At 46.3% G+C, this 24,806-nt stretch overlaps 1 protein-coding gene across 1 annotated transcript in view; it reads right to left on the bottom strand.

The window, feature by feature from the left end:
• Positions 1 to 43: 43 nt before the first annotated feature.
• The window catches only part of LOC306786971 (microtubule-associated serine/threonine-protein kinase 1-like), a gene marked incomplete at its 5' end in the record, with an annotated part of 39,378 nt that continues 14,615 nt past the window's right edge, over positions 44 to 24,806 (bottom strand). The window contains 25 exons of the mRNA XM_079281930.1: positions 44 to 3,513; positions 3,711 to 3,901; positions 4,002 to 4,135; positions 4,236 to 4,358; positions 5,219 to 5,448; positions 5,533 to 5,757; positions 5,859 to 6,118; positions 6,228 to 6,388; positions 6,496 to 6,605; positions 6,697 to 6,819; positions 7,531 to 7,632; positions 7,804 to 7,969; positions 9,029 to 9,161; positions 9,285 to 9,423; positions 9,900 to 10,108; positions 10,219 to 10,295; positions 11,020 to 11,087; positions 11,170 to 11,302; positions 12,650 to 12,751; positions 13,499 to 13,708; positions 14,504 to 14,579; positions 15,535 to 15,695; positions 17,172 to 17,241; positions 18,293 to 18,368; positions 19,508 to 19,602. Coding sequence (XP_079138056.1) covers positions 1,880 to 3,513; positions 3,711 to 3,901; positions 4,002 to 4,135; positions 4,236 to 4,358; positions 5,219 to 5,448; positions 5,533 to 5,757; positions 5,859 to 6,118; positions 6,228 to 6,388; positions 6,496 to 6,605; positions 6,697 to 6,819; positions 7,531 to 7,632; positions 7,804 to 7,969; positions 9,029 to 9,161; positions 9,285 to 9,423; positions 9,900 to 10,108; positions 10,219 to 10,295; positions 11,020 to 11,087; positions 11,170 to 11,302; positions 12,650 to 12,751; positions 13,499 to 13,708; positions 14,504 to 14,579; positions 15,535 to 15,695; positions 17,172 to 17,241; positions 18,293 to 18,368; positions 19,508 to 19,602 — 5,008 coding nt within the window. The 3' untranslated portion in view covers positions 44 to 1,879. The remainder of the gene's footprint in view (positions 3,514 to 3,710; positions 3,902 to 4,001; positions 4,136 to 4,235; positions 4,359 to 5,218; positions 5,449 to 5,532; positions 5,758 to 5,858; positions 6,119 to 6,227; positions 6,389 to 6,495; positions 6,606 to 6,696; positions 6,820 to 7,530; positions 7,633 to 7,803; positions 7,970 to 9,028; positions 9,162 to 9,284; positions 9,424 to 9,899; positions 10,109 to 10,218; positions 10,296 to 11,019; positions 11,088 to 11,169; positions 11,303 to 12,649; positions 12,752 to 13,498; positions 13,709 to 14,503; positions 14,580 to 15,534; positions 15,696 to 17,171; positions 17,242 to 18,292; positions 18,369 to 19,507; positions 19,603 to 24,806) is intronic.

Here is a 24,806-nt window from a genome sequence, read left to right as displayed (position 1 = left end):
ATAGGCTTTTTGCATTGGTTTTTCACAACGGTGGCAAGTAAATATGTAGCAATGTAATGGACAACAGTCTGAGATAGTTGCTGCTGTAAAAACAAAACAAAACACAAATCAAACACGGGCACAAGGATGGACAACTTCAGACATGGAGCACGCACGCGGTAGCCACGCAGATTTGGTAGATCCCTCAGTCTAAATGTAAAATGTATAAATATGTAATTTCAGTACGAACGCAGAAATTGTGACGTGTAAAAAAAACGTTTGAATAGATAAAAAAAAGTTTCACAAATAAAACGAATAGAAAAATAATCAAATAAATATAAAGGACCAGTAAATGACAAAAAAATATTCGACACAAAATAAAGTGCAATTTTCCCACATCACACCACAAAAACACAGTTGCAAACATCGGGTTAATGTCTGACGACCACGACATCTTAGTAATGGATATAAAAACAAAGACTTGTTACGCTCAGACTGCAAAGCTCTCGATCTTAATGTGTTATGCATCCGGATATAATATGTCTGAATGGAAAGACCCCCCCCAGGCAACATGTACCGCCTATATCTTTCTCTGTACCTCGGGACTTTCGGTGTAGTGCGACGTGGTCCACAAGGTGGCAGTCTAAGACAGGCCCGGTGTCCCAAAAACTACGAGGAGCTGCACCACACAAGAACACACACGACCTCACCACTAAGATGCTCTCCACGTATCTACTCCTGTCTTCTGCGTAAAGTCTACTACTCGTATCACTGACAAAGGGTGCTCCGTTTCATGAAACTGGGCACTGTTGGATTGCATATTATTATTATACATTTAAGTGTAAACAACAACAAAATAAAAACAACAATCACATCATCGCGAAACAAAAAGACTGGCACTTTCCGTCACACGTAACATTACACAACATACACGGTACAACTGCATAAATAGAAAAGAGTGAGGGAAGGAGCATCCGGCCTACTCTCCTGTAAGTTCTTTACACATTTTGCCTCCATACCAGACAAACTAGTGTGTTCACTTCATAGCCTAAAATACAGAATTGCACATTTCACTACGATCGATGGAGACAACGTTTAAAACAACAAAAGAAATGTGTTTGCTTGGCTTACTGCATCCCTTTCTTTTGTCTTCTGGTCTTGTCTGGAGCACAATGTAAACTTAGGTAATTGGGGGACACCAGAGAATAAAAGAAGAAAACGTGGCATTATCAGCACATTGCATAGTGTCCCTGTGCAAGTTCATCTCATCTCCCTCTTTTCAATTCCACTTAAAATTCAGCCCTTACACAGATCTGAAGCCCGCCAGCTGATCCACCGTATTCTGATATCTTGGTCCAGGCTCCCGTTTATGTTCTGCCGTTATATCTTCGCTATACGCGGAGCGCGAACTCGTTCAGTCACTGAAGTACAGTATGTGTTGCTCTTTTAACTGAAGGATGGCACCGGAGGAGCGGATGTGAAATGAGTGAGTAATGCCCCGTTTATAACAGAAGAAACTGCTTGTTTACACACACACACAGTTAACAGTTGGCCTGCTGAAAAGTTGTTCACAGTGTTCACCACCTTGAGGTTCGGCTTTATATTTTTTTTCATCTCCTTTTTAAATATTTTCATTTTTTTTTTCCATGTACAGTGTCGGACATGCATCCCCTCCTTATATACAAAACATTGAACATACAGTACATACACGGGCCTACATTACGATACCATCTTTGTTCACGTCTTGTGTGTCCTACATGTCACACGTCATCTATTTGTTGTCACTTCTTCAGGCATGTTATGTCCCCCCTCCACTCAAAGTCCTGTTGATATGTCAGTGTGACGCTACAGTAAAAAGGCATTGCATGGGAGAGTCAGACTCTTTTCTGACGCTCTCTTATCACGAGTGGTGCCTGGAGCCGCGGATGTTGCCTTTATCGGACTGGACTGCGCCAGCGCCGGCCGAGGCTGCCGCCTGAGCGCCGCGGCGGCCGCCCCCGGAAGAGGAGTCTGGCTTTCCTGCCGCGCCTCCCCGCTTCTCGTCGCTCGTCTTGGAGGCGTCTCTCGCCTTGGCCCCCTCTTGCGAGCCCCCCTTCATGGGCCCGAGCACCGTCTTGGCCACGCTCGTGAGCTGGGTGACGAAGCTGGCCTTGTCCCCCGGCGGCATGGGGCGAGACTTGCCCGAGCAGGGCGACGCTGCGTTGGAGGACGGCGACGTGGGGTTCTCCTCCAGGACCTCCAGGTGTGCCCGCTCCTCCCTGGCCCCACCGCGGCCACTGTTCGACGCCTTCTCCGTTTTGGATCTGGCGTGGGTTTGAACCTGGGTGGGAATCGGGGGCGCGGGTCCTTTGACCTTGGTCGTCTCAGTCGCTTTCTCACTGCCACCGATGCCTCCCTTCTCTCCCGATTCTGCGCCTTTTTGTGGCCTGACCTGCTCTGCAGACGGTACTTTCTGCGTGTTTCCTTTGTCTGCACCCACGGTGCCTTTGGCTTTCTCCTCAGTCTTCTCCTGAGCTTTAGTCGCAGGCGCTCCGTCTGTCTGAACACTCTGCTGCTTACTCTCTTGCTGCTGCAGGCCCTTTGATGTGCCGGGAATCGGGATTTTCTCACCTAGTTTACTCTTGGAGACTGTTGCCTCACAACCTGAAGTACCTGCTTTTTGAGCTTTGTTCCCCGGGCTCGGCTTGGCCACCGGAGTGGATGAAACCAGCGCTGGACTTGACTTCGCTGCCGCTACACTTGCGTTGTTCTTTAGAACCTCAGCTGTGGCTTTACTTGTATGAACTACGCTGGTCTTGGACTCGGCTTTGGTAGCCACGCTCTCAGTTTGCGAGACGCCGAGCTCCGACGCTGCGGTCTGCGTGTCTTTCTCTCTCGGCGGGAGCAGGGTGTCGCGGCTGAGCGGTGACTCCTGCCTTCCCAGCCTCCTCGCGGGCTTCAGGCCTCCGATCTCCCCCCCCATGGGAGGAGAGGGGGAGGAGGAGGATGAAGGAGACGGGGGAGCGGGTCCGTTCTCTCCCTCCATCTCCAGCAGGCTTTGCAGACTGTGCTCGCAGTGGAAGGACTCTCTCCTGTAGTCCCCGTGCGCCACCTCCAGGCTGTGCTTGCGCAGCGACACCCCGCCGGTCAGAGGAGAGGGCGACGACGACGACGAGGAGGAGGACGGCAGCATCGGCGCGCCCAGCTTCTCTGCCGACTGCACCCGCTGCAGCAAGGGGGACCTGGGCGGCTCGGCGCTTTTGGGGCGAGGGCGGGAGACGGGGGGCGAGGAGTGCAGCTTGGCGGGGAACGTCTGTGTGGTGTTGGAGCTCCCCACCGTGTGGCCAGAGAGAGGAGGAGGAGACGAGGTGGTCGGGGAAGGGGTGTGAGCCAGGGGGGACAGCGGGATGTTGCCGGCGGATTTGCAGCGGGCGGAGCGGTACTGGCGGTGGAGTTTGGGAGACAGGCCGTGCAGGGAGCTGGGCCTCATGTGGTGAGAGGCTGCGGGGGAGTTGGGCGTACTGGATGCTGGGGAGCTGCTCTGGGAGGAGGTGCCTGGAGGAGAGAGGAGGAAATAAATATGGTCAACATTCATTGTGTTTTTTATTTTCTGTGTCCACAGCGCCACTAGTACGCCCCATGTTTTGAGTTTTTAAGAATATATTCTCCATCCTAAGTGACTGTTTTCAGGCCCATCAGAGAGCCAAACCAGGTACGAAAACACGCACGTGTTCTCGGCCTTCAATACTAACCCATGTAAGGGGATTCAGCCAGAGTGGAGCGGTAACTCTGAGTGGGCGAGCGGGCGGAGAGGCTGTGGGTGGGGGAGCCTGGGAGACTGTCTCCGGACGACAGAGAGCGGTTTAAAGAGGAGAGGCTCCGGCTGGTGTGGAGCAGGTTGGACTGCTTGGTGATTTTCCTGAAGAGGGAGCTCCTCTTCTTCCTGAAAGGACAAAAAGAAACATATGGTGAGGAGAATAGAGGCATGTAAAACATGAAAGACAGTGAATCCTTGTAATGCACTCTATACTGCAGTAACGCACTCTGGTCCCTCCTTGGCTCCTGTCCTCTTGCTGCGCCGTGCCATCTTGGATTTATAGCTGGACTTGCGGGCAGGACCCACTTTTATAGAGGTGTTCTCAAATGGAGTAGTTGTAACTGTCACTTTGTTTCCACTCTGTAGATAATATACATGTATATAAAAGCACATTTTATTGGAGCCATCCCATAAAGATCTTGCAATGGATATATAAGTTAGTTCGGTAGCTAGTCCTCACCTTCAGGATGAGCTCCACCACCTCCGTATGGACCAGACCATGGACCGACTCGCCGTTTACGTGAGTGATGAGGTCACCAGCGCTAAGACCAGCTTCCTGGGCGGGACCCCCATCCTCCACATGCTGTGATTAGAACAAAAAGGTATTTAGACAGGGAAGCTATCACCATGCTAAAGCTCTAGCGGGGGCTGGTAAACCACGTTCTAGAAAAGCTTGGTGAGCCATGTTTCAGATATCCATTATATTTCATATGGTGTTCCACAGGGTTTCATACTTGGTCCCCTCATTTTTTCATTATACAGGATTGTTTCCACTCAGACACATTATCTCAAAAGTTCATAGCTATGCAGACGACACACGACACTGGCAAAAGTCTTAGGTATCATCGAACCAAACTGTCAGTTAGCATGATGGCAATGTGAGACCATAACTTGCTCTTTTTAATGCAAAGAAATGTATGAATACTTTGTTTTGTCTCTCTTCTTAACTATTGCAATGCTCTTTTAACTGGACTATCCCCATAACCTTTGTGAAGAGTTTAACATCAGCGATCTGAATCAAAATAAAGAAAAAAGGGAGAACGACAAACTCATTTGAGCATATTTGCATTGTATTTCTGTCCCATTTATAATAGACTTTACCTTTGTAGTACTTGTTTACAAGGCCCTGAGTGCTTTCGATTGCATTCCTCGATAATTCTAGTTGCCGCCTAAGGTCGTCTAACACTGAAGTATTAAATGTACCGACAATTTAGAAAAATAAATATGGGGGGGGGCCCCATAAAACTATGGAACGGCCTGCTGTAACTATTAGACAACTCTTTGTGAATTCCTTTAAAAAACATCTTGAGACCCATTTTCAAAATCTTGATAAAGCACCCTTTGGTTTGTTTTATACAATTTAATGTGAAGCACTTGGAGCTGGATTGCATGTATGAAATATGCTTCGGAATGAAAGCTGGATTATCGGCTCTGCTCTCTCACCCAGACCATGTGATGCAGGCTGTAAACGTCACTGTCTCCCATGTAGACTCTGATGGCTCGGAGAGTGAAGCCGTACTTCTTCCCCGAGCGGTGGATGGTGATTGGAGAATGCAGGACGTTGACCACGGGGGAGTAGTCTCTGCTGGGAGAAGAGTCCCGGGAGGACGGGTTGGACGAGAGGGAGCGAGGAGACATGGGGCTCGCCAGCGGGGAGGCGACATGTTGCTCCACTGAGGAGAGAGGGATGGAGTTCAGGTTTAAATACGTTTATTTTTACAGGTCAGTCGCTGATGTCACATAACCGGTGCGTTTACCTGCAGGAATGATGACAGACAAAGCCGTAGCGGAAGCGGATTTGATAACTTTGGTCCCTGGTTGTGGGTTACGTTTCTCCCCTTCAGCTGAGAGCTGCTGGTGGCGGACCCTCCGCAGCACCAGGTCCGTGGCGGCCCCACGGGGCCCCTGTGAGTCCAGAAGCCCCAGAACAGCGGCACTGCCCGGTAGAGGCAACGGCGCGTCAGCGGGTCTCAAAATCTTCTCTGTGGCATGGTAGCGACAGGAAGCTCTCGTTAGAAATTGTGGTGAAACACAGTTTAGGGGCCACAAAGTGACATCGTGCTTTCTCATCCTTTTTTCTTACCTCCGGCTGTGAGCCCGTTGCCGTCTTTAAGGAGTGTTCTCAGATCGCTTTGAGAGGCGATGGCACCCATGGCTCCTTCCAGGGAAGCCCCTCTGGTCTTCATCGGAGGCTGCCTGCTGGGGACAGGCAGCTCAGAGTCCACTTCCAGAGGGGAGGCCAGGCGGTGCGTGTCCATGAGGGCGGAGAAGCGTCTCCGGGCCCCGGACGGTGGGCTGTAGTCGCTCTCGGCGAAGTAGGACTCGGAGCAGGATAAGCGCTTCCTGAGAAAAGCAAAGCAGTCAGACTTTGGTATAAAGTCATTCTCAAGCCATCTCAAAGTGGACAAAAGAAATGACAAAGATGTCATTCTTCACTATTTTTTGCGCTTACATCTCAGGCGATCCAGTCCTCCAGCTCTTGTCCCTTAGGGTGAGGCTACCCAGGCTTTCTCTCTTGGCCACTCGATCCTCCCTGGGGACCTTGTGCTCCCGCAGGGTCACGCCAGGGGGTTTGTGCTCCAGCTGGGACAGATGCTCCATACTGCTGTACACCTGCGGGCCCACACAACAAACAGATGGTCATTGTTTTGTTCTGTGGACCGATTGTCATTTTGAACACTTCGAACATTCTCTATGTGAGGGGGGGGGGGGGGTCTGACCTTGCTGAAGCGAGGGGAGCAGGACGAGAAGCGATGTATCTCCACGGGCTCGTCGTCGTTGGTGTCGTCCTCATCATACGACTGCACGTGATGGTAGCGCTCAGAACGGGCTGGTGACGAACAGGCAGAGATTAACACGATAAGCTGCAAACTCTTCTACATTTACCGGAGCTATCGTGGAATCCCAAGCAGGAGACTTACTGTCAAAATAACTGGTGTCTTCCTCAGACTCTAGGTGAGGGATGAACTCTGCCTTCTGTCTCAGCAGGCTGTTCCAGTTCACTTCTGTGAAGAAGGAGTGCTGCCTCACTTCAAAAGCACCACCTAGAAGGCAGAGGATGGGAGGGGGGGAGGGGGGGAGGGGGAGACAAAGACAAGACAGGTAAGAACTGCGGACCCTGAAGCGAGCAGAGGCACTTTGACCCAGACAGAAGTTGACTTATTTGGGTAAACTGAACTGGTGAGCCTACAGGCGGGACGTTAGTGTTCTAGGTCAGTGATTCCCAACCAAGGGTACATTTAACGTTACCCCAGGGGGTACGTGGAGAGACTATGGAGACTATGAAATTATGATTTAATGAAAAAAAAAAAGCCACAGATTGAGTCAACTGTGACACCAGAGCACCACCTTTGAGATGGAGACAGTTAGCTGCAAGTAATGGATAGATGGTTGATATCGTTAGCTAATGAATAAACGGTTAAAATGATTCGCTTAAAATACTGAATAAATGGTAGAAAAAGTTAGCTAATAAAAATGAATAAATGGTTGAAAAATCATCTTAAAATAGTGGACAAATGGTTGTTATATTTAGCTTAAAATAATAAATAGATGATAAACATAGTTAATAATAGATAGATGTTCGTAACTTCCAGCTTCTTCCCCTCTAAGAGGTAGTAGTACAAAACGTATCCGCACCGAAGAATTTACCTCTAAAAATAAATAGGACCAATGGTTTCGGCCAAAATAGATACTGATACTTATAGAGTCCAAGAATAAAATAGGGGCTGGGAACCACGAGTCTATAGGGGACTGACCTGTGCCCAGTCGAACCAGTGGATTGGTCTGCAGAAAGGAGGAGATCAGGTGCTGGGCGTCGATAGGGAGAGCCTCATCCCCTTCTGGCCACACTATGTCGTCTACAGCAGAAAGAAGAGAGAGAGAGAGAGAGAGAGAGAGAGAGAGAGAGAGAGAGAGAGAGAGAGAGAGAGAGAGAGAGAGAGAGAGAGAGAGAGGAGGACATGAGGAAACACGTGAGGAGAAGTGTGTCAAAGAACACTCATTCAACTTCAGACCTCTGATCCCTTCACCTGTGATGACCTGGCCGAACAGCTCCTCTGGGGTGTCTCCAAAGAAAGGCACACAGCCCACCAGGAACTCATACAGGATGATGCCCATAGCCCACCAGTCCACTGGCTTCCCGTAACCCTGACGGAGAATCACCTCCGGGGCGATGTACTCCGGAGTTCCGCACACCTGAAGGAAAAATGTATTTCTCGATTTCATGTGTGTTAGATTCTACAGGTTTGTGCATTTTTGCTACCGATAAGCATTTATTGTAACATCTAATTTAACGTCACATAATTATACTTTGATGGTTGATCTGAAATAGAAATCTACTCAGACTATTCTAAACCAGCTTGTCATATGACATATTTTCTACACTACCTGTGCATAACATATTTATATTCATATATTATATATTATATTATATTATATTATTACATATATTATATATATATTATATTATTATATATGTTATATATATATTATATTATTATATTATATATATATATTATATTATTATATTATATTATATTATATTATATTATATTATATTATATATTATATTATATTATATTATATTATATTATATTATATTATATTATATTATATTATATTATATTATATATTATATTATATTATATTATATTATATCATAACATATTTATATTCATATATAACATATGGTTGCACATGTTTATGGAGCATGCATATTCCTGCCAGGCTAAGAAGACCTCTTCATAGATGCTGAGACGAGATGAAAGCCCCCAGCGAGGGGTGTTCATGTGCAGATGGGTATGCACTCAATGCTAACGGATTTGTGGCCGCCGTAAATGCGTTTGCGGGGGGAAAAAAATGACGAGGCTTAGTTTCAAAGCGTGCGCGGCCAAAGGAAAGGCTTCGAGAAAATAAGAAGAATTTGATTCTAATGAGGTAAAACCGGCCTATTGTTCCGCCAACTGTTCTTCTTCACGCTTCAGATATGCCTGGCACACAATGATGGGGGAATATCTTTGCACAGAGATGAAGACATCAAAGGACGTTTTATATTTAAACCTGACTCTGGAGAGTCTGCACTGCGGCGGTACAGCCAAAAAAGACAGTTTACAGCTACATTGCATGTGTGTGATTATTTTAATACAGTTAATCAAAAGTTCAGGCAAATCAAAATGACTTTAACAAATTGTCCATGTGACATTTGGCTCCTTGAGTTATTTCGAATGGATTTGAGTCATTTGTATGTTGTCTTACCTGTTTATCCAAGAACTCCCGAGTGTCCTGCTCTATGTGTCCCTCATACAAGTTGGTGGTCAGACTCATCAGACCCATCTTAGACAGGCCGAAGTCCGTGAGCTTGATGTGGCCCATTGAGGTAATCAGGAGGCTGATAATATAAAAACAGCAAAGTGAACACATACAAGCTTTTTTGGAATAGAACAAATTAAAAACAGCAAGTGTTCTAGTCACGCATCGTCACAATTTGCATCATCTCTTTGCAATCTCTTACTTGTCGGGCTTGAGGTCACGGTGCACGATGCCGTAGTTGTGCAAGTACTCCAGCGCGAGGACGGTCTCTGCAAAGTACATGCGCGCCATCTCCACGGGCAGAGCCCCGATGTTCTTCAGCAGAGTGGCACAGTCTCCACCTGCACCAGCACAGTTCATCATTCGATTAGTCTCGCCCACGTCTCCCAGACCGTTTAAAGCTTCCAGAATTGGGAGTGCAACATGTCGGTCTTCAAATGTAATGCTATTTCTTTTATTTCGGGAGCTGTTTCATCACCACAAACAATTGATTTGATTTTTTTTTCTCCAGCTGGGGGCAGCGCCTCCATTTCCTCTCCCCGTTGCATTGTGGGAAAGTACGCCTACCGTCTAGTTTGAGCAGTTGTGAATTTTTACTTTTTCCCCCAGTGAGAGCACACTACGTACTCAAAACCTGCTTAGAATAAGTGTGAAGAGTGAATGTGGGACACATCCTGACTTATACTACAAGGAACATAACTCAACATACCAGAACATAATAAAACATTCAATAACTGGCGGTGTTGATGTGGGCAGAATCAAATAATTTTTTCCCACCAGTTGAGACACACACACACACACACAGATATAATCTTACCCTCTACGTACTCCATGACCATGCAGAGGTGCCGGCGGGATTCAAAGGAACAGAACATGGAGACGACAAAGGGGTTCTCTGCGAAGGTCAGGATGTCTCTCTCCACGAAGGCCTGCTGGATTTGGTTCCTCAGGATCAGGTTTTGCTTATTGATCTTCTTCATGGCAAACCGCTGGCGGGTCTCCAGATGACGCACCAGGTACACAGCACTAGTGCACACACACCACCACCACCCACAGAGGCATATGTTATTCTTGTCCCGCATGCCTGACTTACAGATGTAATGTAAGTACGCCCTAACGCTCTATACTCTACTCACCCGTACGCTCCATTACTGATCAGCTTGATGGTCTGGAAGTCTACTTCTTCTGGTGCTTTCATCGCTCTGATCTTACCCTGTGGATCAAAGATTACAATGCTGATATTAAAAATGATCCAGCGTGAAATCGAACAAATCCGACAAATGACATAAATCAGTCATTGTCAACTTTAGTGACGCACATTTAAACCATCTGTGCAGAGAACTCTGGTTCGGACTACACGCCCCTTCCTCTCGTCTAATCTTTTTTTTCCTACTTAGCTTAATTTTGGCAGTTGGAGGCGTGCCTAATGCAAGAGGGATGGCGCACAGATTCAAGGAGAGTGGTGGGGGGGGGGGGTATCCTGTTTCTTATGCTTCAGCATAAATGAGCTAAATTAGATGTGTGTATATATGCCAAGTCATTAGCAGATGAAGCAGACGTTTTCTGTGAAAAGTCACTCTGCAAAAATAAACTAGAATAACCGCCTTGCGGTTGTACGCCTGCCTCCACCAACCAGTCAAGTTACAGTTTACATGTCTGTCCAACATGTTATCACTTTGTTATTTTATCCTGTTAGACATGTGTGTGAACATTGTCATAATTAGCATTTGAATTATTTTGTTTTGTGAGGTCAATAGGTCATGGATTCAGTACATCCTTGAGTCCAGGTGGACGTTTGTGCCAAATTTGAGATATGTCGCGTTAACGAGAATGGAACCGCTGTCGTCGGCGCGGAGGCAGAAATAAAGGCCGATGGATGCGGGGACGGAATGAGCGTTGGCCAAACGACCACATTTAGGATCAATCTCGGATCTCACCTCCGTCGAGTCATCTGTTTCGGGTGTCAGCGGCCCCTCGCTGTCGTAACTATCGAGGTTTACCATATCTGATGAGAAACATGTAAACCAGCTGTCAGCTCATTTATTTTTCTGACAAGTAACATCTGTGCGTTTCTGTCTCCCCCCCACCTTCGATAGGGTCTCTGGTCAGTCCCAGCTGGCTGATGATGTAACGAGGAATGTCCGTCTTCATCAAGTGACCCTCCTTGGCGTGGTCCTCTGCCGCCTCCAGCAGATGGTAGAACTCCTCGGGATTAAACTCCTGGAAACCAGAGCACGAAGACGTCAACGTGATGTCGTCAGGTGGAACGTTTTTAAAAAAAAGATTTTTTTATAGAGCTGCTCCATTAAATTGCTTCCGGATAAACTGGTTAAAATGTAAATCAGAAAAATGTTTCCACATCCAAGTAAAGCCGCTTTGGCTGCTTTTAGCAGTTGTTTGATGATTCACTGCCTCTGGAGCAGCTCCAACACCTGTTTCTGGAAGACACCATCACTGCAGTCTGTTCAGCCTCGGCCGAGACTTGGATTGTGTTTTAGGACTGTTTTCCCATTGAAAGCTACACTTTACAAGCTCGAACCAAAGCTGAAGCATTTGATTTCAATCCTCTTGTAACTCTACCATGCCCACACATTCCATTCCACTGGAAAATAAGTCACAGTACGGTAAATGAAGACACCCTAACTTCCATTTCACAGTGACACACTTCCTCAACCTGATAGTGTCACATTCTGCCACAATCTCAGGCATCTGGAGAGTTGGGAACATTTCTGACAGGTTATTTTGTCTCCATTCCGCTTGTAAGTATTACAACTGAATGAGAATTGCTCAAATCGTTGTTCGTGTGATAACAACCACAAATATTGTCGAGCGGAAAAAGTTCCATCGCATGCTGAGAAATGAGGCACAAAAACCTGGAGTCTGAACCTCCGGAGGTAATCCCTAAGGCCGCATGCTGACATGTTGGATTGCAGAGGAGTGTTTCATCCATTGCACCACTCCGGGCTGATCCGAAAACCTGGATACTAGCGATGTCAAAAACATGCAATGGTTCACGCGGACTGTAATCCGACTGCAGGGAAATGCAGAAAACAACGACGTATCAATTCTCCATGTCTCGGTATCCGCTGTCACTCGTAATCAAATACTATGAGGAAAAGCTGTGGCATGACTCATCGAGTGGGACGCAAAGACGGTTATAAAACCACACACACACACACACACACACACCAGAGAAACAACCAGACAAACACACACATCCTCCATACTTTAAGTGACACCATGGTCACGGTCTGAGTCAGGCGGGAAGGCGGTCCGGCAGCAGGGGGCCGCCGACTGGTATTAGTCGTACTGTGCCGAGACAAATTCTAATCTAAATGCAAATGCATTCGCCATCCAGACGGACTGCACCGGGCTCTTTAAGTTAGATTTTCTGCCCCCGCTGTGTGGTACATCACAGCGCTTAAATGCTTTTAATCGGCAAACAAACAAGTGTCTGTGCCCAAGTTTATCTAGAGAAAATCGATTTGTGTTAAGTCACAAGAGGGACGTGAACCGTGGAAATGGGCAGGATGAGGGTTGTGAACATGGCACGGGACGTTATCTTACCAGACACTCCAGAAGCCTGGCCGGTCGGGAGATGACGATGAGAAGTTTCTTCGCCAGCTCCGTGATGAACGCCACCTCGGTGCTCTCCGAACGCTCGAAGGCCTGTCGGAGAGAGAGAGAGAGACACGCACAGGCAGAAAGAGAGAAGATTTACATTAACATTTGCAAAGTCTGACACCGTTGAGAATATCTCATCGTGAAAAAACAGCCGATACTATCAAGCCAAAACCAGGCCCCCCAGAAGAATGACAGCGATCCAATCAAGCCGCCAAAATGAGGTCGGCGATGAAATTGCCTGATACCTGTTATCTGCTCCGAGCGCAATTAGCCTGCATTTACCGCAGCAATTCCAATCTCGTCTCGTCTCAAAGGCATCACAGGTTTGAATGAAATTAGAAGACTTGAGCCGACTCTATTCATCAATAACCTGCCACGGCATCACATTGCATCGCTCATTCAGAAAGATATATTTGTTTCTGGGTCTGTTTTGCTTTAATTTGCCCAGCGGTATCATCTGAAGCTTCTCAATGCTCGTGAAGTATGATACCTGAGTTTTTGTACCAATACTAAAATGATATGTTTATACTCTTTGTTATTCTACCGTGACTAAAACGCGCCATAGAGCTGACATGCAGAATTCAACGGGTTTCCCATTGTTTGTATCAAAACGTGAATGAGAAGTGCAGATATATATATATATTTCTCTCTTAAAAACAATAATTTTGTTACTGCCACTCAAAAGATATTGCGGTTTGATACCCAGCTCTGATGCAAATGAAGTCATTAGTGCTTACTTGGTTCATTGCTTTTACATGAGTTCGTCGGCATTGTATCTTTTCTGTAACTCACATCCTGAAGAAGCTTCTCCAGGTTCTCCTGCAGCTCAAAGAAGTAGACAGAGGTGATGAGGCCCTCGCGGGATTTGGCCAGGCAGTCTCTGGACAGCTCAGCTATCTGGTGGTGAATGAAGCTGAGGACTCCATCGGCCAGTGGAAGAACATTTTCCGGAGAGAAAGCCTGGATGAATTCAGCCAGCCTCCCCTCCATCTGTGCTGTGGCCTGGTGGATATCCCGAAAGGCGGGAGCAACAGAGAAAGAGACGGTGAGGATGGGGAGCGGGAGTAGAAGCGGCAGGGATCAAGTTAAAAATATATTTCTTTAGAAGACCCAGAGCTTTGTGACTGGAAAGTTCAGAAAGCAATATGATTTGTGCCTCAGACAGTGTGGCGCTGCTGCTTTACACTGACTTCAATGCAACGGCAATTTTTTTCCCATCTGACTTGTGTGAGGAAAAGCCCAAAGAGCTTTTACCTCGAATGAACTCCAAACATTACTGCCCAATTTCCTACTGCTGGATTTTTATCTCTGTGGAAGCTGTCAGCCCGCTTCCTTTTGATACCGACCTCAGCCAGCCGAGAGTGTGAAAGGAAGAAAAACGAGGCACAAGAGAAAGTCTCTTTTGTTTAACTGCTCACGGCTGTGGCAGCATTTCTAAGTGCACTAAACGAAATGTTCTCTCTGACAGGGTAAACGTATCGCGACTTGGCAGCGCCACATAATCTTGTTTGCTATGGTTTAACGACCTCCATGGCTCCTGTTTTTATTTTATTTCATTATTTTGTGTTGACTGTGCATTTGTTATACACGGATCTCTGAACATGCTAAATCATAAATGATACCCCCTTTTTATTTCACGAAAATATGAGCTCTGACTAAATAGGATTAGAACGTTATTGTGGCTTGAAAAATTGGTTTAATGCTCAGTCGGCTTATGGATTTGCTCACTGTTTTGTATATTTTTATGGAATATGATGTTTATCACAAAGCAGATTTGTGTGTGTGTGTACGTCTCACCTTCGGAAAGCGGTCTTTGTACACATGGTTCATCATGACTATCTCATTATCATAGCAGGAGGAGGAGCGCCCTGGGCTGGGGAGGAAAACATGGAATATAGTTCAAAACATTTGGCTTCTAAAAAGAAAAATGGTTATGATGCGTTTTCTGTAATAAGGAACACATCTGAACCGTGCTTAAGATTAGATTAGCACTCAAAATGATCCAATAAAAAGACAAAGCAGTTAGTAGTTCATGTATGTCTGGACAAGTTCAACATTAAAGTGAGACTATAAGTAAAAATACCACATTTACCCTCTTAAAAATGGAAGACAAAGGGATTCAAATGCTCAGTTCAATTCACTGGCTTTTTCTGCTGCAGCCTTCCTGGTTTGGTACAGGGTAGCTTATTGTAGCTCATGTTAGCTGACTTTTTCCCCTCTGGAATTGTAACTTAGGCTCGCTTTAAGTGAGATAATTGAACTGTTTACTACTTGCTGAACTGATAATGCTAAAGCTAACACTCAGTGTAACAGAGGTACAACAAAAGGCAGCAGAATGTCCGTTATAGTGCAACATCTATATAATTTATAGTTTGCTAACATTAGCTTGCATTAGCCCACATAAGCTACTGGTTTTAATGATAAATTCAAAATTTTTGTTTTGAAGAGGAATGTGTTATTTCTTTTTTTAAATCCATCCAGCTGCTTTGTAACATTGCTAACATTGCTAACATTGCTAACATTGGCTAACATTAGCTCCCATAAGTTGCTGGTCATACCAAACCAAGAAGGCTGTGGCATTAAGTTAGTTGTGACCTTGTCTTGATATACACACAGCACTAACGTTCTCTATTCATTGGTTCATTTCACGACATGTTAGCTTTAAACCAGGAACATTCAGGAGGTTATATAAAAGCAACAACGAGATCAAGGAGGGGCAACCCCTGTAAATCTGCTTATAGAGAGTCCTTTTAAAAAAGAGGATAGTGCTTTTGGGCAGCTCTTGTCACTCTTTTAATCTCATGGGTGGTGGTGGTGGTGGTGCTGACCTGAGGCTACGGGAGCGCGGGCGCATGTGGGGAGAGCAGTGGCCCCCATCATCATCCGTGATGCTCTCGGTGCTGCCAAAGTGCTTGGATAAGAAGTGGAGCTCATCCATAGTGGGCTGGAAGGGCAGCTGGTGCAGCCGCTCCTGAGAGGAGCTGGAGGACTGGAGCGCGGGGGAAGAGGAAGAGGAAGAGGAGGGCAGGCAGGAGCAAAGGGGTGGAGGAGGAAGAGGAAGCAGACAAGGGCGGGGAGAGGAGGGGAAGCAGAGGAAGCAGAGGGAGAGGTTGGCAGATGAGGACAAGGAAAGGGACTATTAGTGAGGGTGGAGATTCTGCCTACTAATAGATACATTGTTACAATATTTGCAGACCTTGTGGACACCGGCGAAGACAAACTGAGATTTTAAAAGTGAATGAAGGTGTCCAATGAGCCTTGGGTCAGACAATCAATCTGTCTCACAGACTAACCTTCGTCTCGCCCCGACATTTGCCTTCATCAGAGGCATGAGACCTGGACCTCGTCCACTTACTTTGCTAACCGAAAGATCGATCCCCGATCAGTCACAGGTGACAGATGTGACAGGGTGGATGAAATTGCTCAATTTCCCTTCGGGTTTTTCATGCATGTCCTACTGATTGCGTTGAGGTCGCTCCACCCATCCATTCCTCTGAACCATTGTCTCGGTAAGCGGGGAGTTTATGGGGAGTTACGTTCCAGGCTAGCTGTTTCCCCCCATTTCCAGTCTTTGTGCTAAGCTAAGCTAACAGGTTGCTGGCAGTAGATTCCTATTGATGGTACGAACGTGAGAGCGGTGTCAATGTCCTCATATAACTGTTGGCAAGAACGCAATTCATGAAACCACGATATCATTCAGTGACGGAATCTTTTGTGTGGAAATGTTTGGGATTATATCTTTTAATGGATCGGGGAACTGAGGAGCAGACAGAGCTGACGCTAGCACTGTGCACCACAACCCAGTCTCATTTATACAAGTCAAGTATTAATTCAATACAATATCCGTTTACTTCTCATTATAGTGTCTGGCTGTGTTCAAATTGGAGCAGAATGTGCTCCATCTCATGCCGGTTTCTCCGTCTTATCCCACCGGCTTGGCACTCATCACCCCCCCCACAGTGATTTATCCCCGTGGATCCCAACCTTTTATATCTGACGTAAAACTGCTTTTCTAGTTTCCATGTCATCTCAACTGACTTAGATTAATTAATAGGCAGCTGATTGCAAATGTGATAAAGATCAGCCTAATATATGTATTTTTCAAACAAATACACATTTATATTTCTCTGTTGAGGCCAGGCTAATTGGGTTTAGTTGTTGGTCGAATCTATTTGACTCTAAATGGACCATCATTTACTTAATGAACATCATGCTGTATTGAAGAAGACTTGAAACTAGAGATTGAGACATAAACTCATGTTTACAATGTTTACTGAGGGAATAAATCAAGAGAGAAGTAGAGTCATTTTCTCATAGACTTCTATACAACCAGTCGCCCCCTGCTGGCCATTAGAAAGAATGTAAGTTTAAGGCACTTCCGCTTCGGCTTCACTTTTCAGACATGGAGGTACCCCTAGTTGGGAATCACTTTTTTATATGACGGGACGGGGGTGAGGTTACTTACCGTTGAGCTGGGAGTGTTGGTGCCATATCCAGAAGAAGGCAGCGACGCTAAAGACCATCGTCGTCCATCTCTGCAGAGAACACAAATGTAACGTCAGTTAAAAACCCGGCGCGTACACTTAGTCATGAAACCCAGACACACATTAGCTCGGCTGTCTTGTGTTAACTGTCTACAAATATTATTGTTAGCACCTGTGAATTCATGAATTAATTATATACTGACTGTAGACATAACCCTGATCACTTTTTTTCCCCCCATATTATGAGAAGTCATCTCAATTTCAGCTGCACTGAAAAAATTGTATTCATTCGACCAATGACTTCACATGCAGTTTGTCCCAGGGGCCTTTCTCAGTGAGAAGACCCATTCATTTTGCTTCTGTGTGCCTCGGTCGCACAGTGACAGGCACGCAGACGGATCTGATAAATGAGGACAGAGGATTTACACTCCCAACACTGTCTGAGAGAGAGAAAGAGAGAGAGAGAGCGGTCTAAATTGGGCCTCTTCACATACATCTCTGTCTAAAGAACACCTTATTTTTGCTCTACTGCAGTCACTTTGGCTTCTTTATGCTTTAACGGCTCCGGAAAAAGCCACAAGAGCATTAGCGAGGGTCGCCTACATGAGACCAGGCTTGTGACAGCTCAACCCAAAGGTGTTGGATGGGGCTGAGGTCAGGGCTCTGTGTAGGCCAGTCAAGTTCCTCCACTCTAAACTGGGAACAAAACAACATTTCTTTATGGACCTGGCTTTGTGCACGGAGGCATTGTTTTGTTCTATTATAAACTCCGGTAAAAACACATTCATACAAACAGATTCACGGCCACCCGTCTACACACACCGACCATGTGTCACCAGAGCAGCTTGAACAAACACTGTGACGATAATGGTTTGGCCCCGTCATACATGAGTCAGCCCGTTACACCGCCAGAACCGCGAGTGCAGCGGGAGCCGCTCCCCGGGAATGCGCGTGACCTCGCACCGCAACAGATCCCCCACCTCCTCTCTCCTCTGACGCTCACTCGTTCTCCCTCCTGACACCCCCCCCCCCCCCTTTCTGTCCCTCTCACACCATTTCGACTCAAACACAATTGGACATTGGAATCAACATATGCAGCGACCTTCTGGAGGGGGCGAAGGAGAAGTGCGCCGGGTTGCTGGGGGAGAAGTTTCGCGGGCTGTCCAGGGGGCTGCTTCCTGTTGGGACGACAAGACATGCACACAGGATGAGACGCAATGGGGGAGAGAATGCACGTGGTAAAAGGAGATGTCACAAAGAGTCAAGTTATTCTGTGACCAGATGGCCGCAGGAAAGCACCCTTTAAAGCATCTTACCACGCTGTCCTCAGCGTTCCTGTGAAGTGCCTCTGATTCTGTGGCTCAATACGACAGCGTGACTAACATTGGGTCGCCTTTTCGGGGGTAAAAGGCTGTGAAATTGATTTTGATTTATTTTTCCAAATCATAAAGGCCTATCATTGATTTTTAGCCTGATGAATGCTTTGTTGCTGGACGGAGAGATATGATTGAGGGCTTTTTCATAGATGCATGTATCAGGCCGACTAATTTAAGGGAGCAGAATAAGGACGAGGTGTAATCTACACAAACCTTTCGTCTGTATCGGATTTAGGGATCAGAGTGTGCGGTGGCACCCAACGTGTGAGTCAGGTCCTGACCAGTCAAAGTGACTTCTGATGGATTAACAAAGATGTCGATCTATCTGCATGGGGCTTCTTGTTATCGACTACTTGTTTTATATCAAACCAAACTCAGTTATTTAGAGGAATAGTTTTACATTTTGGGACATTTGCAAATTCACTCTCTTGCCGACAGTTGGGTGAGACGTTTGATACCGCTCTCATGTACGCAAAATATGAAACTACAGCCAGCAGCCGGTTAGCTTAGCTTAGCACAAAGATGGAAAAGTCAGCGTACAAAAACTGAGGTGCAAAGATACCAAATAAATAAAGAAGATATAACACTTCAATTAGTGAGCTTTAGAGGTGTTGGTCGGCGGATTCTGTATTTTGTATCCATCTTCTGAATAAATAAGTATTTTATACAAAATTTCTTTACGTAATGGGATTATGATAATTTCACCAATTTCCCTTTAAAAGACCCTGATAATAGAGTGGAATAAATGTAGCTGTCCAGCCGAGGCAGGAAAATCCCATTTAATCGGCATAAAATAAACAGGTTATATCCTAAAATAGTTTTTATTCTTTCTTTAATAGATACAGTGGAATCCAAGTGATGAAAAAAGTTGCCCTGTCCTCCATCAATCAATGAAGAAGAGAAGGTCACAGCTGAGGCGCGACCTGTTCCTCCATATGTACCGAGGTGTCCGGGGAGGGGGAGAGGGGAGTGTGGGCGAGGCAGCGTGGGAGAGGTGGTGGTCAGGATCAGACTTTTCCTGTTGCTTGTCCGGCAACTGTGAAGGAAAGAGAGAGAGAGAGAGAGAGAGAGAGAGAGAGAGAGAGAGAGAGACGCATGTAAAGATGGGAGGACGCTGCAATCACGGAGAGGAGCACGGCGCCTCGTTGCGTGGAGCACAACGGCGACAAGGAGAATTTAATTTCCTCTGTCATCCATCCCTGTCTGCCTCCGCTCGGCCCAGATAAGAAATGAGAGGGGGGGGAGGCGAAGTTAACAGAGAATAGTGGCGACAAGCGAGGGAGAAAAGACATGAGGATGAGGATGAGGATGTTTTTTTTTTTAAATGGCCTCAATTAATTATGTTTGGGACACTTAATAGCAGTCAGTACAACACTGAGTCACCTCAGATCTGCCTGTGGACTCCACACACATTCATACCGACTCACACACCATTATGCAGTGAGTGGAGGAAGCTTTTTGTATTATTGTGCTTTTTTTGTGTGCGCTCCCCTTTTTATTCCCTCAGAACGCAGGTGCAATTTAATGCGAAGGCTTTTCAAAATACGTGCGGCATAATGCGCTTTGGGTTCCAAGATAGTGAGGGCGGGGGGGGGGGGGGGGCACACCAACGGAAATAAAACAGATGGGAACAAAAAGGAGAGAACAAATGGAATGCAAACAGCACCACTTCGTCTTCGACCCCCCCCTCTCTTTCTCTCTCTCGTCTCTTTCAGCCGTGGTGAGCAGGACGCATTAACCGCTACACACACACACACACACACACACACACACACACACACACACACACACACACACACACACTCACACACACACTTGCACTTTCACTGACACTTGCAGTGTAGAGGCAAAAGTTGACTGAGGTGGGGGTGGGGGGCACAGAGAGCCGGAGACACTGTGTGGGACACTGAGAGGCAGAGGATGCACTTCCTTATACAAATACCTTTTCTACTTCGACTGATCCCACAAGGCCTTCAGAAGACACAGAAAACTCGCTGTGTTACTTTAATGACACAATGAACTATTGCAGAAAATAAAATGGATGTACACCGTTGGCTTTGTTCATTGTTACTTACTGGACAGCACGAAGCCAATCAGGGGATCTAAGAAATCAAGCATTTTCACACAAAGCCACCATCTGCAGTCCAACTTTAGGAACGCTGCACCGCATGTCATGTGACGAGGAACAACAAATCAACCCCCCCCAAAGAGGCCATAATAGCTCAGTGACTGTGTGTGCAGTCAGAAGTCCACATGACAATAAAGTTGGTCTGAAGAACAACAACAACAACAACAAAAACAAATCTCTTGACACAAATCTGTAAAGCTCTGTACTTTTAACACGGTCTCTAACTCGGCCTCGCCGGTTTCCCCTTCGGTGTCGAGTGGTGCGAGGTGCCGGATCCCTAAGTAAGATCAACACGTGTGCAGCACCAGCCAAGCTTCATCGTGCACTGAGCAAACAAATATGGTGAAATTGGCTGTTGGAGTCATACCAGCAGCCAATTAAGCCGGCCTTTCTCGGTCGCTCCCATCTAACAAAATGACAATAAGTTCACAAAACAGAGCCAGCGCCATCTCATCTATCGGTTTTCATTATTCTAACCGCACACAGGATGCCCTGATCGATCCCATCTTTAACTGGCCTGATTGATATTGATCGCGTATGCCAATAGGTTGGATTTTAACGGGCAGGTTCCGCTGTTGTGCCATTTCACACTTTTCCAAACTGGATCAATTAAATCCCGGCGTTGTTCTTTAACCTTTCTGTCTGGAGCCCACAATGATCTCACTGTAACACAGTCGCTGCAACAGCTGATCCCAGCGATACCTGTGGCCTCGGTGGGGCAGAAAGACGGAGAGAGAGTCGAACCGAGGGGCAGGACTATTCCTGGTTAATGGATTCTCAAGCGCTGCAGGAAATCAATGGGGGCTGGCTGTAAACACAGAAACACACCCAGCGCTTGGCCTTGAATCTTCCCTCCTGGAAACGTGTGTGCGCTAAACTGGCTGCGTATTTGCTCGACACACACGGAGTCCAAATTTTCAGCGCGACACCCGGGGCCTGTTTCCCGCTCGATGGTCATTCAAGATCAGGAGAGGGGAGGGGAAAGGACGCAGCACGCTTGTGTGGAGGTCGAGGGAGGAGATAGAGGGTGTCCTTAGTCTGTAATGCAAGTATGTCTGCATGAAAAGATGTACAAAGATGTATTATATATTCGATAATGCTAATCGCGGTTAGCATTTCCCCATTGGTCGTAATGTTAAAATTAGCTTAGAAGCTAGCGAGTCGGACATGTACTGTTAAAAGCATCTTGCCGTTCAACCTTTTTTGTTAACAGTCCTAGTGAGAGGTAGGTCAAAGGTACTTCATCCATATTGTAGCGACCCTGTCAGTAACAGCTGGTAGCAGAGGGGTTGCTGGTAGCAACTGTTCTGTGTCGGGAGCTAGTAAATGTTGTGTTAGACCGGAACCGGAAGTTGCGGTTGTTGTTGTGGCGGAGAAAAGCTACGGAAAAATCCGTATATAAAGCGCACCGGACTATAAACCGACGCCTCAAAGCGTGGGGTAAAAAGTAGCGGCTTATAGTCCGAAAAGTACGGTACATTTTTGTGGGGTGAGAGCAAATTCCGGAGAGAGAGAGAGAAATAAAAAAGGAAAAACAAAAGATTAGAGATGCAGGTTGAAGGCGCTGTCAGCGGTGCTCATCACCCACACAGACGCAAGGTAAACATGACCCAGTTTCTCCCACCATTACACACACACACACACACACATTTGTATATTCACACTGCACAAACACAACAGAGGGTGTAAACAGAGCACACGGGGGAATATTGGAATATTGTTCAGTGGGAGCAGATGACACAGGGAGAAAGGGTAAAGTATGGCTCTCACAAAGCCAGACAAACAGGAGCCTTCAATCCTCAGACATGTTCACACTCCTCCCTCTGCCTAACAGCGGTGGGGGGGGGGGGGGGGGATCAAACCCAACCGCCCATTCATATCAAAACCGCGCAAATAGCCGGGGTGTGGAAAGTCAAACAGAAAGTAGAGCTGAGGCGTAAGAGGAGGCGGAGGGAAACACAGCAGACGGATAAGTGAGCACTTCAAAGAAAAGAAAGCGAGAGAGAGGCGGAGGCGGAGAGGGAGGACAGAAAGTGCCGATGAGGGGTCGGGGAAGACGGGTGTGTTTACCTCCGCAGCGTGAGAGGGCGAACGAATGGGAGGTAGAAGTAATGGCGAGCTTAAATCACGGAGATGTTGACGGAAGAGATGAAAGGGACGCAGAAACCAAACAAGCATCGCATGTTCAGCACTTTATCGTTTTATTGTTCTGTATGCATCTCTGTGGTGGAGTTTTATAACAGCACGGAAAGAGCGGAGCACTTTATTCCCGGGGGAACGAAAAACCCGAGGAAATTGTAGTTGGCGTCTACGACCCTGGAGGGGACGGGAGAGGCAGGGAGCCGCGGTCACGTGACGGCTTGTTGCTATGCAGCGCGCGGCAGGGAGGCTTCTGATAACAGCCAGGCCGCAGAGAAATCAGAGGAGGAGGAAAATGAATGCTGCTAATTAAAGAAGTCACTGAAGTTCGCAGTGGTGGAGGGAGAGAGAGAGGGAGCGGCAGAAGAAGAGGGCGGACACGCGATTCTGTAACGGTGACACAATAAAGTCAAACAAATCACCCGACATCAGCTAAAGAAACTCGTGGTCGGGTTTGACACTCAATAACCAAAATAATACTCTTCCCTAAAATGACCACAAGGAAAATTGTGAAAAAGATTAACGTAATGTTGTTAATAATTTACCCACATTAAATATTTTTCAAACTAAAAATGGAAAAAGCTGAGCGCCTTGCTGCTTAAAGGTCAGCCCACCTCAATTGATTTGTCATATAGATTTTGTATAAATATAAAATATATTTTAGAGATATACAGATATATAGATATATACAGGGCTTAACACTAACTTTAAAAAGGGGTCGCCACGCTGGCATTTTCACTTTATATTTTGAGTAATTAAGATTCTACGCAATTAAACGTCAGATGTGACATAAAAGAACACAACTTTACTACGGTAACCAAACAAAATGATTGTTTGTGTTTTATCTGAGCTTTCAGTTCACGTGTCCACCCTCAGTTTCTAGTCTACAGAATCCCAGGAGTGCAGCTGTTGTCATGTTCTTCACAGATCCCTTATGAATGAATCCAGCAAGTCGCTGGGTGCTTGTTGATGCGTTCTCTTCCTCTCCCTGTTCTGCTTGAAGGACTTTTTTTACATGTTAAAAAAGTCGTGTCACTGATGGCCACCAAAGGCCGAGAATTGGTTGTCAATTTTTCAAAAATGGCTGCCAATGTCAACATGTCATCCCTCACTGTCGAGCCCTGATATAAATATGTCTCTCATAGACAGTATATGTATGGAGTGGTCTCACCGACGTCACGATCTCCTTAGTTACGAGGTCGGTCGGCCATGTTGGAGTACATACAGATCCTACATGGTGGCGCGTAAACAAGGAAGTGCGGCGAAAATACCATACTTTGAATCACTGGATAGTGCATCAAAGGTTCGCTACCTGGCCAAATTGAAGGTTATTGGTAACTTGGATCCCTATACGATGAGTGCAGATCGTTTCAGTGCCGATCCTACTTATCTTCCATCGGTAAACTACGCCAACATCTACACGTATCTCGTGAACACCCCCAGTCCTTACACAAAAGACGAGTTGGAGTGCTACAAAGGGCTCTACGCTTATAATCAGTTTGTCAGTGGATGGGTCCGAGACGTCAAAGCAACGGTCGTCAAGAATTCTCATCTCGTCAGTGGGAGGGTAAATATATACAGATCTGGTCCGATATTTAGCAATATTCAATGTTTACTCAGCGCAAACAGACACGTGTGTTTGTTTACATTGTACGTGCATGTCATTGTGTGCGTGTGTGTAGGAATTCACTTTCAACTAACTCCTAACTTCATCCCCCCCCACATATATATATATATATATACATATATATATACATATATATATATATGATCCGACGTTAAACTCATATCAAGCAATGCTGAGGCTGCATCTCTGTGTTTCGCCTGTTGTACACGCTCGACACGTCTCTGGTACCGACTGCTGTCACGGGCCGATGAAGCTTCGGTAACCTTCTCATGTCCAAGTTTAATTTATATTTCCTTTATTAAATACTGTTCACAAACGAATTTGCAAATAAAATCACTGACCACTT

This window comes from Melanostigma gelatinosum (genome assembly GCF_949748355.1).
Source record: "Melanostigma gelatinosum genome assembly, chromosome: 13".
In the NCBI taxonomy this organism is placed as follows: domain Eukaryota; kingdom Metazoa; phylum Chordata; class Actinopteri; order Perciformes; family Zoarcidae; genus Melanostigma; species Melanostigma gelatinosum.
This window is presented reverse-complemented; position numbering and strand designations above follow the sequence as displayed.